The 16,792-nt window shown below is 37.0% G+C and overlaps 1 protein-coding gene, 1 long non-coding RNA gene and 1 pseudogene across 3 annotated transcripts; 2 read left to right on the plus strand and 1 right to left on the minus strand.

Moving 5' to 3' along the window:
- Nucleotides 1-2,327: 2,327 nt before the first annotated feature.
- LOC125272788 lies at nt 2,328-6,243 on the plus strand (annotated as a pseudogene).
- A 3,690-nt stretch (nt 6,244-9,933) lies between these two features.
- On the plus strand, nt 9,934-12,756 carry LOC125272789 (carbohydrate sulfotransferase 12-like). Its single transcript, XM_048197905.1, has 2 exons — nt 9,934-10,094; nt 10,931-12,756. Exon 2 carries the CDS (start codon nt 10,960-10,962, stop codon nt 12,049-12,051), a length of 1,092 nt encoding a protein of 363 aa, XP_048053862.1. The 5' UTR covers nt 9,934-10,094; nt 10,931-10,959; the 3' UTR covers nt 12,052-12,756.
- Nucleotides 12,757-14,389: 1,633 nt separating this feature from the next.
- Nucleotides 14,390-16,479, minus strand: LOC125271474. Of its 2 annotated transcripts, XR_007185634.1 has the most exons (4): nt 16,366-16,454; nt 15,997-16,009; nt 15,037-15,895; nt 14,390-14,946 (listed from the first exon to the last, which is right to left on the minus strand). It is a non-coding gene; the product is annotated as an uncharacterized LOC125271474 (long non-coding RNA). The 2 variants fall into 2 exon arrangements; XR_007185635.1 differs by lacking the exon at nt 15,997-16,009 and having other exon boundaries at nt 16,366-16,479.
- Between the last annotated feature and the right edge of the window lie 313 nt (nt 16,480-16,792).

Below are 16,792 nucleotides of genomic sequence, written 5' to 3' on the forward strand. Positions count from 1 at the left end.
CTCTTTAGGTACAGAGGTGTACCTTTTGAAAGGGTACTGCCCCAGTGGGTCACCGTAATTTTGCCAAGTAAGACATGTTCCTGGATCAACATATTTTATAATACCAACATTCCTATCCGAAAATTTAGTAGTAACCTTTTCCCAACCCCTAAGCTTGACATAAATGGTAAACTTGTCCCTTAAATCTGATTGGTTGATTGGAATGTTTTTCCAGGATCAACAAAGATGTACTTTCACATTCACCTGCCCCGGTGACAGCTTTTGTACCTTTTTTTCTGAGAGTGTATCTCTCAGTAATGAATTTGGTGGTGTTGTGTCTTTGAGTATGAAAAAAAAAAAAAAAAATCAGACCAGGCCTGCCTTGAGCTCAAAGATGTAAGATGTGCAGGATATCATGTCATGCTCTTTTTTTTACTTAATAATACATATACATATGTGTACAAACTGAACCCAATTTGTGTCAATCCATCATTTGTATTATCAGGTTATTTTCAGGAGTAAATTCTACTTGAAGAAGATTGAACGTTGAGCTTTACAGTAGCAATGAATTAACTAAACTATTAACTATTGTACAGAATAAATGTATGCCTTCTATCTAAAAGGTAAAGAAAAAGGTAACATTCATGTGCTAAAATCATCAAATATCATCTAATCTGTGCAAACAATTTCCCTCAGTCTATTCCAGAATAACACTAATTATTTAAATATTGTTAGAAAAACAAGAGCTGAATTAAAAGGTATCCCTGAGAAGAAACATTTATTGAAGTGTACATCTAGAATAATCTTTTGAATTATTGTATTGGTCAAGGCATCATCACAAACAATAAAGTATACATCAGACAACTATGAAGGCATTTTATTCTTAAGAAAAACAGCGTTTTTGAAAATCTACTTATCCCACCTTTAAGGTTGAACCACTGTAGTCACATGAACTGTTTTAAATATGTCTTTAGTTCATTTCTGGGCATCTGAACTTGTTTATTATCTTGCTGGCAAAGGAGGCCTCAATGAGCCATCGGATTTTATCAAAAATATCTTCCGAAGATGAAGGTCTTATACAGGCCCGGATTAAGAACACGTTGGGCCCTGGGGCTATAGCAACACCAAGGGCCCCCTTTCATATGATTGCCATGCCACAGTGTCTTGTACCACAAGAATTTTTTTTTAATTGTTATTATTTTTATATTTTTACAAATTTAATTTTATCAAATCATTTTATATAAGCACAAGCACACTAAATATTCCATGCTATTTAACATATTTTAAAATATATTTAACATATAAAATATTTAACATATTTTAAAATTGTATTGCATATATTGCTGACACAATAATTCTTTCCTCTGATTAACACAAAATAAACTATTTTGAAGAATGTGGGTAACCAAACAGTTGATGGTCCCCAGTGATTTCCACATTATATTTTTTTCCTACTATGAAAATTAATGGGGACCAGCAACTGTTAGGTTACCTACATTCTTCAAAATATTTTCTTTTGTGTTCAACAGAAGAAAGAAACTCATTCAGGTTTAAAACAACTTGAAAGTGAGTATGTGATGACAGGATTTTAATTTTTGGGTGAACTATCCCTTTAAGGATAAGGGTCCGCATGCTAACTATTAGGATGCTGTCACTTTAAGACCTGCACGCGTCCGATTTTCTCAACTCACTTCAGACATAACAAACTGTGTTTATGTAAACCTTTTGTGTATTTGACAGTATTATAGCGCAATCAGACGCGAAAGATGAAGTCCAGTAGTCAGGTGCTGTGTGTGCACGCTTCGGGTGTATGGGGTCAGAAAAAGCGCATCTCAGAACAGCACACGAATGACATGTTTAACTGGCAGGGCTTTAAAGCACATGCAAATAAAGAACTTTTGTGATTGCGAATAAGTGCAGTGTCCCATGAGTAACTCTACCGCTGTGTTAAAGCAGAACTCAGTAAGATTTGCGAAGCTCCCCCTACAGTTTCCTTCAGTGAATCACACGGTCGTAAATACTCCAAGCGCAGCTCTGGACTACAACGACTACAACGCTCACCAGCGCAGTAGTTTTGCAAATACAGTACAAGAAAGAGGAGGTGAGTAATTTGCAAATACAGTACACTCGATGGAGGTGGGTAATTTTCGAAATTGTCTTATAAAGTCATAATATACATTGTTTTTGAATTACCGTAAAGCATTTTGTCACTCTCGCGTGAACGTGAACATGAGGCGAGATTGTTTCGGGTCGGTGCAGCTCAAGTTGCAAGTGCTGTATTCTGGTGTAGACGTGCCAGAGGGGGTTAGTGCACGCCTCAAACACACCACTACAAGTCAATTAACCATCGTAAGGACTTAGAAAACTATTTATGAAGGTAAAAAAAGTTACTTAGTTCTGCTTTAACATGTGATATGTGAATGTGTCGAGGTCGAGTTGTACGGATGGAGGCACCAGAACTGCAACTGACAGAATGTGCTTCAAAGGCAGATAGTGGAGACAAATCACACGACATTGGTGTTCGTCATAAAACAGTAGGAAAGTTAATTCGGGATTTTTACGCGGGTGATGATGATGAGAGAAAAACATTGACATTCTGAATTCAAACGGCAATAAAATCAATCGACTCGACTCGATAAGAATAATAACTTGTTGCAGCTGCTATCTCACCTTCTTCAACATGTAAAGCACGCAGATCGGCGACGGTGTCGGTGGGTGAAGATAATTTTGAGCTGCCGCTGCAACGCGGGTCTTCCACTGGCGCGGATATTTTATGTGAACCGAAGTAGTTAGTTAGTTTTGGAATTTTTGCTGTAAGATTAGCATCACTTTTCTCCCTTTCAAGCTTATTTTTCCTTTTTTGAGCACCACTATCACTTTTATCATTTTGAACACCAGCGAGGCTGAACAAGCAATAAAGGCCAATTTCCCATTTTCTAGTCTACATCATGGTCTAACGTTACATGCGATAGCATAACGCAAAGAGGCGTTTCCCGATGTCATGGCGCGAATTGTAAAGCAATTTTGATTGGATGGTGATTTATCAGTCAGGCACATTTTCCAATCATTTTTTCTAGTTATTTTATTAGACACAAATCAACCACCTATGACTTGTCAATCTCATTTCCTCCAGCCAATCACGGGCCCCCTCTACCCGCGGGCCCTGGGGCTTCAGCCCCACCTAGCCCTTATGTTAATCTGGCCCTGGGAACATGGTAATGTGTTACTGATAGCCAAAGTAAATAGTTACGCCGAATCTTCACTTTGAATAGATAGGCTAGTAGCGCATTATCTCATGGCATTTCATAACTATTTTACGTTTAGGCGAATGCCAGACGCAAATATACAGAAAATTAACATGCCGGATTTTTAACATGCATGTCTTTTTTTTTTTTTTTTTTTTTGTCAAATGTTAGCTCCCCTACTAAAACATTTCCTGTTTTTTATTTTATTTATTTATATATTTGTTTTTACAAATCACTCCTACATGCTTAATTATAAAGGCTAGTCCTTAATTATGAACAATTTAAAGTGCTGCATGAATTCTGTGTATTATATTATAAAGCCTATGTTGCATTCACAGTCTGGCTCAAATCTTAAAAAGTTTGCTTGTTGCTAAACAGTTTGATGAACATGAAGAATGTTTTAAACTAGACTGACCGTCTCATGGATAAAATCTTTTTTAAAAAGAATGTTGTCTGACGGAAATATCAACTTTTATGCTCCTTTCACATTGTGTGTGAGTTTATATATAGTGATGAGAATATTTTGTGGTAGATTGTAAATTCAGAATTCAACTGTCCTTTTTGTGTTTTTCTCCAGAATTCCCAATTTGATTCATTCCAGAGACAATAATATTTAGCATTCAGTCTCTTTTGAGAATCTGGTGTCCAGTGAAAATGGGAATGCAGAGGCAGCTCCAGTGTTTCTTTCTTGTGGGATCAGTATTTGTCATATTCTTCATAATCATTTGCTGGGATGAGATGAGAGATGGGACTTTTTCCCTACACACAGCTTCATCACAAGATCTCACACACCTCAAACTGCATCAAGCACATCTTAGACGTGTTATAAGTAGGGCTGCACGATTAATCGCATGCTATTCTCACGCGCATTTCGTCAGTAAAGCCGGTTCCCTGATTACCGCTAAATCGCCATCACCTGTTTTTAAACGGAGCGCCTTTTAATAGACGGAGCCGTAGTTCACGGACAAGCCACGCAATATCGCGTTCATTATCGCAGGCGATTCATCTGCGATATGAACGCGATATTGCGTGGCTTTTCAGTGACCTACGGCTCCGTCTATTAAATGCCGCTTCATTTGAAAGCAGGTGATGGTGATTTAGCGGTAATCAGGGAACCGGCTTTACTGACGAAATGCGCGTGAGAATAGCATGCGATTAATCGTGCAGCCCTAGTTATAAGAGAGCTTTGCTCGGCCAATAGCAGCCTGAATTTTAAAGAGAAATTAATCACATTTGACCAGATTCCAAAAAAGGACTGGACCATCTCATTGTGGATGATCGTAATGGTGTTATTTACTGTTTTGTACCGAAGGTAGCATGTACCAACTGGAAACGAGTCATGATTGTGCTTAGCCAGAACCTGAAGGCACCAAATGGAGCTCCATATCTGGATCCTCTTGATGTACCACCAGCGTTATCGCACGAGTTTTGGAGGCTCTTTGGTAATTTCTCACATCCTTTAATGCATCAGAAAGTAAAGAATTACACAAAGTTCCTTTTTGTACGGGACCCTTTTGTACGACTTATTTCTGCTTTCCGGAACAAATTTGCTAAGCCAGATGAGTATTTCTACAGAACGTATGGCTCCACAATGCTTCAGCGTTATGCTAATATTTCAACCCCCCCTGACTCCGCTCAAGAGGCCTTCGCTGCAGGTATCAGACTGTCCTTTACTCATTTTATTCAGTACCTGTTAGATCCACAGACTGAGAAGGAGAATCCATTCAATGAACACTGGCAGCAGATGTACAGACTCTGCCATCCGTGCCAAATTGACTATGATTTTGTTGGGAAGCTGGAAACTCTTGATGAGGATACAGAGCATTTGTTGAAGATTCTTGGGCTGGAAAAATATATTCACTTTCCCCCAGGGCTTAAGGATAGGACATCAGTAGACTGGGAGAGAGACTGGTTTGCAAACATATCCATAGCTGACAGGAGAAAATTGTACAATCTTTATAAAACAGACTTTAAATTATTTGAATACGAGAAACCTGAGACACTTCTGGAAGAGTGATGAGTATGGCTAATTGCTTTTGCATTGCAGAGAAATTATATTGAATCCCATGAAACCTGTCAAGAACATATCTCAGTCATATTTAAATTCAGTGCAAGTGTAAGTTAGGGTTTTTTGCTTTTTTTTTGTACTCCAGAAAGTTGGTCCGATATCAAAATGAAGCTGGCAATCAAGCAGGTTGAGGATGCATTGTCAATGTTTTGCTAAAAAAAAACAAAACAAAAAAAAACATCTTTGAGGCATGATTTTTACTTAATTTTTTTATGTGTGTGTTAAATAGATTTAAGACTCCTGTTTTATGATCCTAATCTAGAATTTTAGGGCCCGAGCACATTTTGTAGGGATTCCATTTTGTACGAATTCTTTCCGGAAGAATTTTGGTTTGAGGACCCTATTGGAATTGCTCAGTCTGTTATTCTTCTTCTCTGAAATGAATCACATTTTTGAGGGCCTAAACATGCTTGAAAACTCATGAAACTTTGAACACGTGTCAGAAGCGGTGAAAATTTACATCTGATATGAGTTTCAGAATTGGTTGTGGCAAAATGACTCAATAGCACCACCTACAAAATTTCAATTAAGTGCCCTTCACTCTACATTTAGAAGTATGAAATTCGGTCGACACGTGTAACATTCCAATACCTACAAAAAAGTCCCTGGGAGCAAAATCTAAAAACCCAACAGGAAGTGAGATATTTTAAATTTTCTCTGCAAAATTTTTGCCATCTCCAGATGTTGTACTTAACAATCTCCTCCCAGAGATTTTATCAGATAACCATCGTATTTGCTCAGTCTAATCTAAAGGCCTTTGCGACGTTAAATTGCAAAGATCTAGAGCAGTGGTCTCAAACTCAATTCCTGGAGGGCCACAGCTCTGCACAGTTTTGCTCCAACCCTAATCAAACACACCTGATCCAGCTAATCAAGGTCTTCAGGATTAATAGAAACTTCCAAGCACGTGTGAGTTGGAGCTGATTGGAGCTAAACTGTGCAGAGCTGTGGCGCACCAGGAAATTGAGTTTGAGATCACTGATCTAGAGTTTTCGCTATTGGGCGTGGCCGTGGCGGCCTGACAAAGTTTGATGTTTCGCCGTAAAAAAGGAAGTTGTTGTAACTCTGGCATACAATGTCCGAACTGCCCCAAATGTCACATGTTTGATAAGAGTCCTGGCCTTAAGATGTCTACATTTCACTTTTCAGTTAGTCATAGTGCAACCTGCTGACAACAGGAAATGGCATGCTTTACAGTGTAATTCACTCCCAGAAACACATTTAAATATGCCATATACGTACGTACCAAACACGCTAGAAACATGTTAAATCATGCAACACTTGGCTAAGTGCTAAGGTATGCAATTAACGCCACGAAACGGGGCATTGTTGTAACTAAGGCATACAATAACACACTGAGTGTTTATAGCACCATTGTTGTTTGCTTCTGGCATCTGATAGAGCTTTTGGACCTGGAAACAGTAACGTCAGACATTTTTTTAAAAATGAGTGTAATCAAGATATGATGCCCTTTTTTTTTACATTGATTTATTACATGGAACATATTTTTGTTTCTATAAATGCTATGTATTTTCTTGTATCTGAATGGTTTATTCATGTTGCTTATGTATTATACTATTTTTTTCTATGTATTCACTGTTATTTAGCCCATCACTAGCTTTTTTCCAAGTGCATGCAAGTGTATGTATTAAAATGTATCTAATATGCAATAAACAATTTTGTATTTGTTTCAGTTTGTTTTTATAATAGAAGATAATGGTAACCATAGTGCCAACAAGAAACAAAAATAAACAAATAGGCCTAATATATATATATTATATATACACTGTGTGTATATATATATATATATATATATATATATATATATATATATATATATATATATATACATACACAGGGCTCAGCATAAATGAGTATAAATATATTTCAAGGCTGTAAAATTAGCTCCCCATTTTAAACCTGAATGACATCACGTGCTCTTCTAGATCCTTTAGCCTAACATTTAGAGGAACCCCATAAATCACTCCTTTACCATTGCTTCTTTTCCCACCAACTCTCACTACCTTAACGATTTTGACTTTCCCAATGTTTGCCATTTTCTTTGCTTTGTCTATTTGCACTTCAGTATTACATCCTATTTGTAGATTCCCATATCCTAATAGTCTTGCATATTTTACTTCCCCAACCTGTCCTCTTATATTTGTCAGCTTAATCAGATCAATCTTCTTAACACCTCCTTCACTCTCAAATCTAACTACTATATTCAGTGACTCCTCTCCTACTTTTCTCTGTTCTCTTCCTTCATTCTCTGACTCTCCTATGCTAGATGTATCTTCTTTTCTTCTTTTCCAGCCTTTTTCCTTTCTATCCTTTACCTTTCCTTTTCTGATGTTCAAGCACTAGAAAGTTTTTTTTCTTCTCAGGCTCTCCTCAGACTTTCCATTAACCGCCTTGGGTGCCCAAAAGCCAAAGTCCCTTTAAGACAAGTCATTTCACTGTAATGTCATGTCATGTCTTGTTTTGGTTTTGTTTCATGTTCACAGTTTATGGTTTGTTTTCATAGTTATGCTTTGTTTGTTTTGCCATGTGTTGTATCATGCGATTCCATTGCCCTCATGTGTTCATGTCATGTGCTTCCCCTGTCTCATGTGTCATGTTCTGATTGGTTGTCATTGTCATGTGATTTCAGTTCTGTCTTCCCATTGGTCCTCTGTCTTCATTGTTCACAGGTGTTCCTTGTTTTGTCATTAGTCTCCCTGTATAAATAGCCCTCATGTTCCATTGTACTCTTGTCTAGCGTTGTTTTATGTAACCTGCTATTGGTGAGTGTTAGCATCTTTTCCAAGTCAAGTCCAAGTCAAGTCCAAGTCAAGTCCAAGTCTTGTCAAGCAAAGCCATGTCAAGTCTTTGTTTTTGTTCCTGATTATGTTTTTGTTATGGATTATTCACATCAATAAACTGCACTTGGGTTCTCGCTACACTCGCCTCCAGTGGACTCTCCTTACGTTACATTCACTCGGCGGGCATCTTTGAAACGCCTCTCCAAACACCTCTCGGGCATCCAATCTCTAAAGGCATCCAATCTCAAACATCAAATTCTCTAAAGCTGTTTGCAAAGCTTTCAATTACGTTTCATATTTGAAATCACCAATGAAATCTGACAACAACTGTCTCATAAATTGTTTCTAAATGCTCAAATCCTGTCAAAAAACTTTATTTTTCTGGCTGGATCAACCTAATGCGCATGCACAGTCCTAAATGCGCGTCTCGGAGCTTCTCACGGCCGCTGCAGTGACGCAATGACTTTACCAATCGGTGATTGGCTCTTATTTAGAAGGCGGGACTGATGCCGTGTTTTTCCAACCTTCTACCCGTGAAAATGCACTGGAACGTCAAACCCATGACTTCCCACCCGTGAATTCGTACTAGATCGATGTACTCCAAGTTCCGTGCACTGACGTCACATAGCCCACGAAACAACAATGGCAGCCCCTACAGATGTGGTGTTTATGCAGGTACATGGTTAAATAACGTAAAATAAAAGTTATAACACCTTCTCTTGCCTTATGCGCCCATTTTTCCTTCTCCGTTTCCCTAAAATAAGCAAGGAGTAAGCACCTTTGGCGATAAAATGATTGTAAATGAGCATAAGCTCCGTACAGTCTGCCATGCTGGTTTGTTTACAGCATTATTCCGCCATATTGCGCGTTGCACCAAAGAATATACACTAAGCTCTTTGGTTGCACTTTCTCCCATTCATAATAATACGAGTGACGCGTCTTGTGTTATTCTATAGTCTTTGCAAAAGCCCCCTATAAAATGCTTTTTATATATAGATGCATGTTCAGCACTGATGTGCACTGATGCAAGTGGTTGCTGTGGTGTTCGTTACCACAACAACTGTCTGCGTGTCAGCGTTGAACGTGCTTGTGTATCCTTTTGCAGCAAATGAAAATATCATTCATCTGAATCTATAGCCTAACTAAATATTGAGCAACATGTATATTTTTTTTTAATTGTTTTGCGCTCACTCTTTTCTCTCAATTTTTATTTATTTTTTTTTTTTTTTAAATTTAAAATTTGTAGTTAAAATAGCCTAAATAAAAATAAATGTAGCCACCACACAGCTCAGACAGTTCCATGTGTGATTTCCAATTTTTACCATATCTAGCTAGCCTACTGTTGCTATTTCGGGTATATAACATGTAGGCTGCATGAAAGATGTAGAAAAATTGGACACAACTCTGGGACCGCGATGAAAGGAACCTCAAGGATGATCCAGGTATGTGCAATTGTATAGGGCCCCACACTGTAATATTTTGCCTGGGTCCCCAAATCTGGGATAGACTACCTTTTGGTTCAGGTGTCGTTGTAATGAAAAAAACCTATTTCATATTTTCTTCTGTTTTTCTGTACACGGATTCAGACAATTTGTTTGCTTAGATATGGACTAGAGTTTATTTGATGATTCTGACACGTGACTTGAATACTTGTAAAAGAATATTCTTCAACTTTTAGTTTAACAGGATTCAACAAATGCATTCAAATGTTTGATCTTTTGCAATTCTGAATTAATTTCCTGAAAATACTATACTGTATATAAATAATATACTTTGTTTATATAAATATTCAAATATTTGCAAAGACCCTATATAGCCTACTAACCCATTAAAAGCGCGTTCAGGAGAGAGAGCGGTTTACTCTGGCTCACCCGTAAAATACACAGGGGCACCTCCCTGAGAAACCAAATGAAAACTCGATTCAAACACGACTCCTCGTTTTGTGGAGAAAGAACGCCATTCGGACAACTATATGATGAAAAGATACTTGGCTTATTGAAGGTGAGTAAAGATTGATTTATCATTTTGGGATGAACCCAGAAGTAGGCTATGGTAGCTTATGTTGTTTATGCGGTAATTTAGTCGTGTCACTTTCAGGGCATCTATTACTTAGCATTACTACGTTTTGGCATAACACTACAATTTAACAAGATCTAAAAAGCTGAAGACATGGACGACTAACAAACGCGAGTCTGGTGAAACAGGTGTTCGTTGGGTGGGGAACATGGTAATGTGTTACTGATAGCCAAAGTAAATAATTACGCGGAATCTTCACTTTGAATAGATAGGCTAGTAGCGCATTATCTCATGGCATTTCATAACTATTTTACGTTTAGGCGAATGTCAGACGCAAATATACAGAAAATTAACATGCCGGATTTTTAACATGCATGTCTTTTTTTTTTTTTTTTTTTTTTTTTGTCAAAAGTTAGTTCCCCTACTAAAACATTTCCTGTTTTTTATTTTATTTATTTATATATTTATTTTTAATAATCACTCCTACATGCTTAATTATAAAGGCTAGTCCTTAATTATGAACAATTTAAAGTGCTGCATGAATTCTGTGTATTATATTATAAAGCCTATGTTGCATTCACAGTCTGGCTCAAATCTTAGAAAGTTTGCTTGTTGCTAAACAAGTTTGATGAACATGAAGAATGTTTTAAACTAGACTGACCGTCTCATGGATAAAATCTTTTTAAAAAGAATGTTGTCTGACAGAGATATCAACTTTTATGCTCCTTTCACATTGTGTGTGAGTTTATATATAGTGATGAGAATATTTTGTGGTAGATTGTAAATTCAGAATTCAACTGTCCTTTTGTGTTTTTCTCCAGAATTCCCAATTTGATTCATTCCAGAGACAATGATATTTAGCATTCAGTCTCTTTTGAGAATCTGGTGTCCAGTGAAAATGGGAATGCAGAGGCAGCTCCAGTGTTTCTTTCTTGTGGGATCAGTATTTGTCATATTCTTCATAATCATTTGCTGGGATGAGATGAGAGATGGGACTTTTTACCTACACACGGCTTCATCACAAGATCTCACACACCTGAAACAGCGTCAAGCACATCGTAGACGTTTTATAAGAGAGCTTTGCTCGGCCAAAAGCAGCCTGAACTTTACAGAGAAATTAATCACATTTGACCAGATTCCAAACAAAGCACTGGACCATCTCATTGTGGATGATCATCATGGTGTTATTTACTGTTTTGTACCGAAGGTAGCATGTACCAACTGGAAACGAGTCATGATTGTGCTCAGCCAGAACCTGAAGGCACCAAATGGAGCTCCATATCTGGATCCTCTTGACATACCATTGACGGTAATCCATAATTCTACAATACATAAGACGTTTAACAAGCTTTGGAGGCGCTTTGGTCGTTTCTCACGTCCTTTAATGCATCACAAACTAAAGAATTACACCAAGTTTCTTTTTGTACGGGATCCTTTTGTACGACTTATTTCTGCTTTCCGGGACAAATTTGCTAAACCAGATGAGTATTTCTACAGAAAGTATGGCTCCACAATGCTTCAGCGTTATGCTAATATTTCAACCCCCCCTGACTCCGCTCAAGAGGCCTTCGCCGCAGGTATCAGACTGTCCTTTACTCACTTTATTCAGTACCTGTTAGATCCACAGACTGAGAAGGAGAAGCCATTCAATGAACACTGGCAGCAGATGTACAGACTCTGCCATCCGTGCCAAATTGACTATGATTTTGTTGGGAAGCTGGAAACTCTTGATGAGGATACAGAACATTTGTTGAAGATTCTTGGGCTGGAAAAATATATTCACTTTCCCCCCGGGTACAAGGATAGGACATCAGTAGACTGGGAGCGAGACTGGTTTGGAAACATTTCCATAGCTGACAGGAGAAAACTCTACAATCTTTATGAAACAGACTTTAGATTATTTGAATACGAGAAACCTGAGACACTTCTGGACGAGTCATGAGTATGGCTAATTGCTTTTGCATTTCCTTAATACCTCATGCAAATAGAAACAAGAGAAATTATGCTGATTCCCATGAAACCTGTCAAGAACATATCTTGGTCATATTTAAATTGAATGTAAGTTATTTTATTTTTTTTTAGTTTTTTTTTTAGTTTTTTTTTGCTATTTATTTCAGAAAGTTGGTCCAATGTCAAAATGAAGCCAGCATATAAGCAGGTTGAGGATGCATTGTCAATGATTTGCTAATGTTTTCATCATACATGGCAACAAAAGGAGTTTGGTTACATACTTAACTACTTTGAGGCATGATGGAATCTATTTTTTTTTTTTTTTTTTTTTTTTTTTTTGGTGCTAAATAAATTTAGACTCCTGTTTTATGATCCTAATCTTTTTTTTCCCTCTACACTGTAAAAATAAAAGGTGCCTGTAGGAACCTTTTGGGGTTCTTCACTTTGCCACACCGGCGGAACCGTCTGTAGATCCTCTAGGCACCCTTTCAAAAGGGCTGGTTCTCTGAGGAACCACCCAGGTTTCCTGAGGAACCATATATGAAGCATTGTGTGGAACCGCTTTGGGTGCCTCCAGGAACTTTTTAAATTATTAATTTATTTTCATGTTGGTACTATGGCTACCCTTAACTTCTATTATAATAAATAAATTGAAAGACTGCAAATGCAAAATGCAAAATAAAAACTGTTTATTGCATATAGATGAATTTTATTACATACACTTTAAGGCACTTAAAAAAAGCAATAGGCTTAATATCAATACACATTTAAAAAATAGGGTAATACATAAGCAACATGAATAACCAACCATTTATAAACAATAGGCAATACAAGAATAGACATCTCAACAAAATGCATGGAAACACAAATGTCCCATGTAATAAATCAATGTTTAAAAAATGACATTAAAGTATTAGTTAGCCCAAAAATGAAAATTGTGTCATTAATTACTCACCCTTATGTCGTTCCACACCCGTAGGACCTTCGTTCATCTTCGGAACACAAATTAAGATATTTTTGATGAAATCTGAGTGATTTCTGTCCCTCCATTGACAGCTACGCAACAACCAATTTGACGTTTAAAAAAGTTCATAAAGAGATAGTAAAAATAATCCATATGAATTGAGTGGTTTTGTCCAAATTTTCTGAATAAACTCAATCACTTTAAAGCTGCGCACACACTTAACGATTGTAAGGCCGATTATGAATGTAAATTGATACTTATGACTGATCGCGCTCAAACCCGTCCAGTCAGAGCCAGTTGCGTTCAGTCTGCGATTACAGTCGGTGTTCAAATTCCATGTGTAAGTATTTAAATCTACTTCAGTCGCAGGAAACAATCGCTGTATGTTGAGCACAGTCTTAGAATGTTTTAGCTAGTCATTAAATGTGTGCCCGGCTTAAATGGTGAACAGATTTATTTTAAGCTTTTATTCACATGTAAACATTGATCTGCGAAAAAAAAACAGAAGCTCAACCGAACCACCTCATTGGTTCTTGCTAAAGCTCAAACGTGCTGTGTAACACAAGAATGAACCTCGTTGGTTCTTGCACGTTAAACAAACATGTTTAAGCTTCCATTTACCACATTTACACGCCAGTAAGACCTTCGTTCATCTTCAGAACACAAATGAAGATATTTTTGATAAAATCCGATGGCTCAGTGAGGACTCCATTGACAGCAAGACATTTAGCACTTTCAATGCCCAGAAAGCTACTAAAGACATATTTAAAACAGTTCATGTGACTACAGTGGTTCAACCTTAATGTTATGAAGTGATGAAAATACTATTTTTGCACCAAAAAAACTAAATAACGAATTTATTCAACAATTTCTAGTGATGGGCGATTTCAAAACACTGCTTCATGAAGCTTCGAAGCTTTACAAATCTTTTGTTTCAAATCAGTGGTTTGTAGCGCATATAAAATTGCCAAAGTCATGTGATTTCAGTAAACGAGGCTTTATTACGTGATAAGTGTTTCGAAATTTCAATGGTTCACCACTGACTTTGGCAGTTTGATACACGCTCTGAACCACCGATTCAAAACAAAAGATTCATAAAGATTCAAAGCTTCATGAAGCAGTGCTATGAAAATGGCCATCACCAGATATTGTTGAATAAAGTTGTTATTTTGTTTTTTTTGGCACACAAAAAGTATTCTCGTCACTTCATAACATTAAGGTTGAACCACTGTAGTCACATGAACTGTTTTAAATATGTCTTTAGTAGCTTTCTGGGCATTGAAAGTGTTAAATGTCTTGCTGTCAATAGAGCCCTCACTGAGCCACCGGATTTTATCAAAAATATCTTCATTTGTGTTCTGAAGATGAACGAAGGTCTTACGGGTGTGGAACGACATGAGGGAGAGTAATTAATAACAGAAATTTCATTTTTGGGTGAACTAACCCTTTAAGGTGCAGTAAAATTTGCTGCTGTTTGGAGAATGAATTCCAGTAATTTCAATAGAAATCCACACAATCATTAATTTCATGTGTGGTCAAAAATTTCACTATGAGTCCAAGTTGGTTACTCAAATTCGCCAGATTTGACCAACAGAAAGCTGACTGAAAGTGACTCCTATATGAGCTCCATCATATAATACGTCACTATATTGCTGAAAATGATAAATGGACCTTTTTGCCTGCGTGATTTCACAGAAATGTCACAAATGTGACTGCACCTTTACTCGCGGCAACATAAAATCCAATCAATAATAAAATCTTCACAAGGTACATTTGAGGTAATTAATCAGAAAAGTAAAAAGGTACAGCAGCTTTGTTTTCTGCTAGGCTTCTTTTTCCTCTTTTTTGGTGGATGATCCAGGCACTTCAATGATTTCCAGGTCTACAGGAGGATTTTTGTTTCAGTATACTAGGCCAAGATCCCTGCAAAGTACAACATTTACTGTTAGTAACATTATTAAAGTGATAGTTGTAAAATTAAAATAATTTCCTCAGCCTTGTAACATTTCAAACCTGTTTGACTCTGTCTGTGGAACCCAAAAGCAGATCTCAGGCATAATGCAGTCACCGTTCAATTTCATTGCATGAAACACAAACAGAAAAAAAATTGTGTAAGTCATTCATTAATCAATTCAAGTCTCATTTAATTCAATGCATCAATCTATGTAAAATGGATAAATATTCTAAGCTCCAAAAATGTCCAAGAAAAGATCCTAAAAAGTATCATACGAGTGCACAAATCATGTGTTATGAGTTGTGTTGTAAGTCTTCTGAAGCCACACAATATCTTTCTTTTTTCTTTCTTTGTTTTTATAAAAAAGACTAAACTTGAAGATGTAATTTCAAGTTCAAATGTCTTAAATTCAAATGCAAATGATTAAGGCATAAGAAAAAAGGCATCTAGCATCATTGATGCCATACCTGTCATATTATTTATATGAGTAACGTGAATGAGATTTGAGAGCACAAGGGAAGATTTTCAGAGAATAATGGATTAAATTTGTGTCTGTTCATCACAAATAGCTATTGTGTGGCTTCTAAAAACTAGGAATATAGTGTATGAATGGTTTTAAGTTAATTTTGAAGTTTCCTATACCCAATCACTTTTGATAAATGGAAAAGAGCAGCTTAAAATTAAATTAATATCCCTTAACCTTACTTCTAAAACTCACCACATTACAGCACCTTGTATATCTTGATCTGTGAATATCTCCCAAACTGTCATTGAAATTAGATTTACAGTAGGTAGGTAAAGTTAAAAACACAAGTACACAGTCAAACATAGGCTACAATTTCACACAGAAAATTGTAATTCAATACTTACATGGTTCAGGTACTCTAACATTTCGAGATTATTTCAGAAATGGTTGTTCTGGGAAAACAAAATAACAAAGCTGATTATATCCATGCACAACATTAAAAGATAAAAATGTACTGGCCAGTAAAGAACTTTAAAAGGGTAAGTTAACTTACTATTGGAGAGAATCTGTAGTAAATAAACAAAAACTATATTAACCATTTGTGTTATTCTGTATGCCTAATAACAAAAGCCAATGACGACAGGTATCAGCAAACATAGTAATGTTGGCAATTTGAAAACACAATTACGTTGAATGACTAAAAAAAAAAAAAAATCTTAGACAATAAGTCAATGAACTCCGTTTGTAGCGTAAAGTTCATTAGATTCGTTAGCATGGCAGCTAAAACGGCTAAATCATTCTTAACGACATACTAAGGGGTAAACACTGTAAAAACATAGTATTGTATAATAAATTAAGATAATGTGTATGTGTTTGCACATATAGTGAGTAGACTGCGTGTTTATATTTCGAGTTTACAAACCTTATAACGGATAGCCGAGCAAACCGCGGATGCGGCGGCAGGCTTTGATGAGGGGAGCCGTTACTTTCAAATCCGATGATGATGATGATGAGGTGAGCTTTTGTGCGCGCGAGCAGCGTGAGGATCACTGAAGCAATGACAGCAGAGGAATAGCAGCAGTTCCGTGACAGCATAATCATTTTTATCCTCCTCTTGTTTCTTTTTCATATAATAATAATAACTAGAATGTACATTTCCTGAAGAAAATGTGAATGGTGCTTGCAGTGGCAAAATTCGGCACTCGGTTGCTAGGCGGTTGCTAAGGTACTTGGGGTGGTTGCTAGTGTGTTCTGGGTGGTTGCTAGGCGGTTGCTATGGTAACCAGGGTGGTTGCTAGGGTGTTGCTAGGCAGTTGCTAAGGTACTTGGGGTGGTTGCTAAGGTGTTGA

The sequence above is a fragment of the Megalobrama amblycephala genome, linkage group LG7 (genome assembly GCF_018812025.1).
Source record: "Megalobrama amblycephala isolate DHTTF-2021 linkage group LG7, ASM1881202v1, whole genome shotgun sequence".
Taxonomy (NCBI): Eukaryota; Metazoa; Chordata; class Actinopteri; order Cypriniformes; family Xenocyprididae; genus Megalobrama; species Megalobrama amblycephala.

Bases quoted from the DNA above. Each gene is read 5' to 3' on its own strand.
- LOC125272789 (XM_048197905.1), top strand. From the start codon at position 10,960: ATGATATTTAGCATTCAGTCTCTTTTGAGAATCTGGTGTCCAGTGAAA.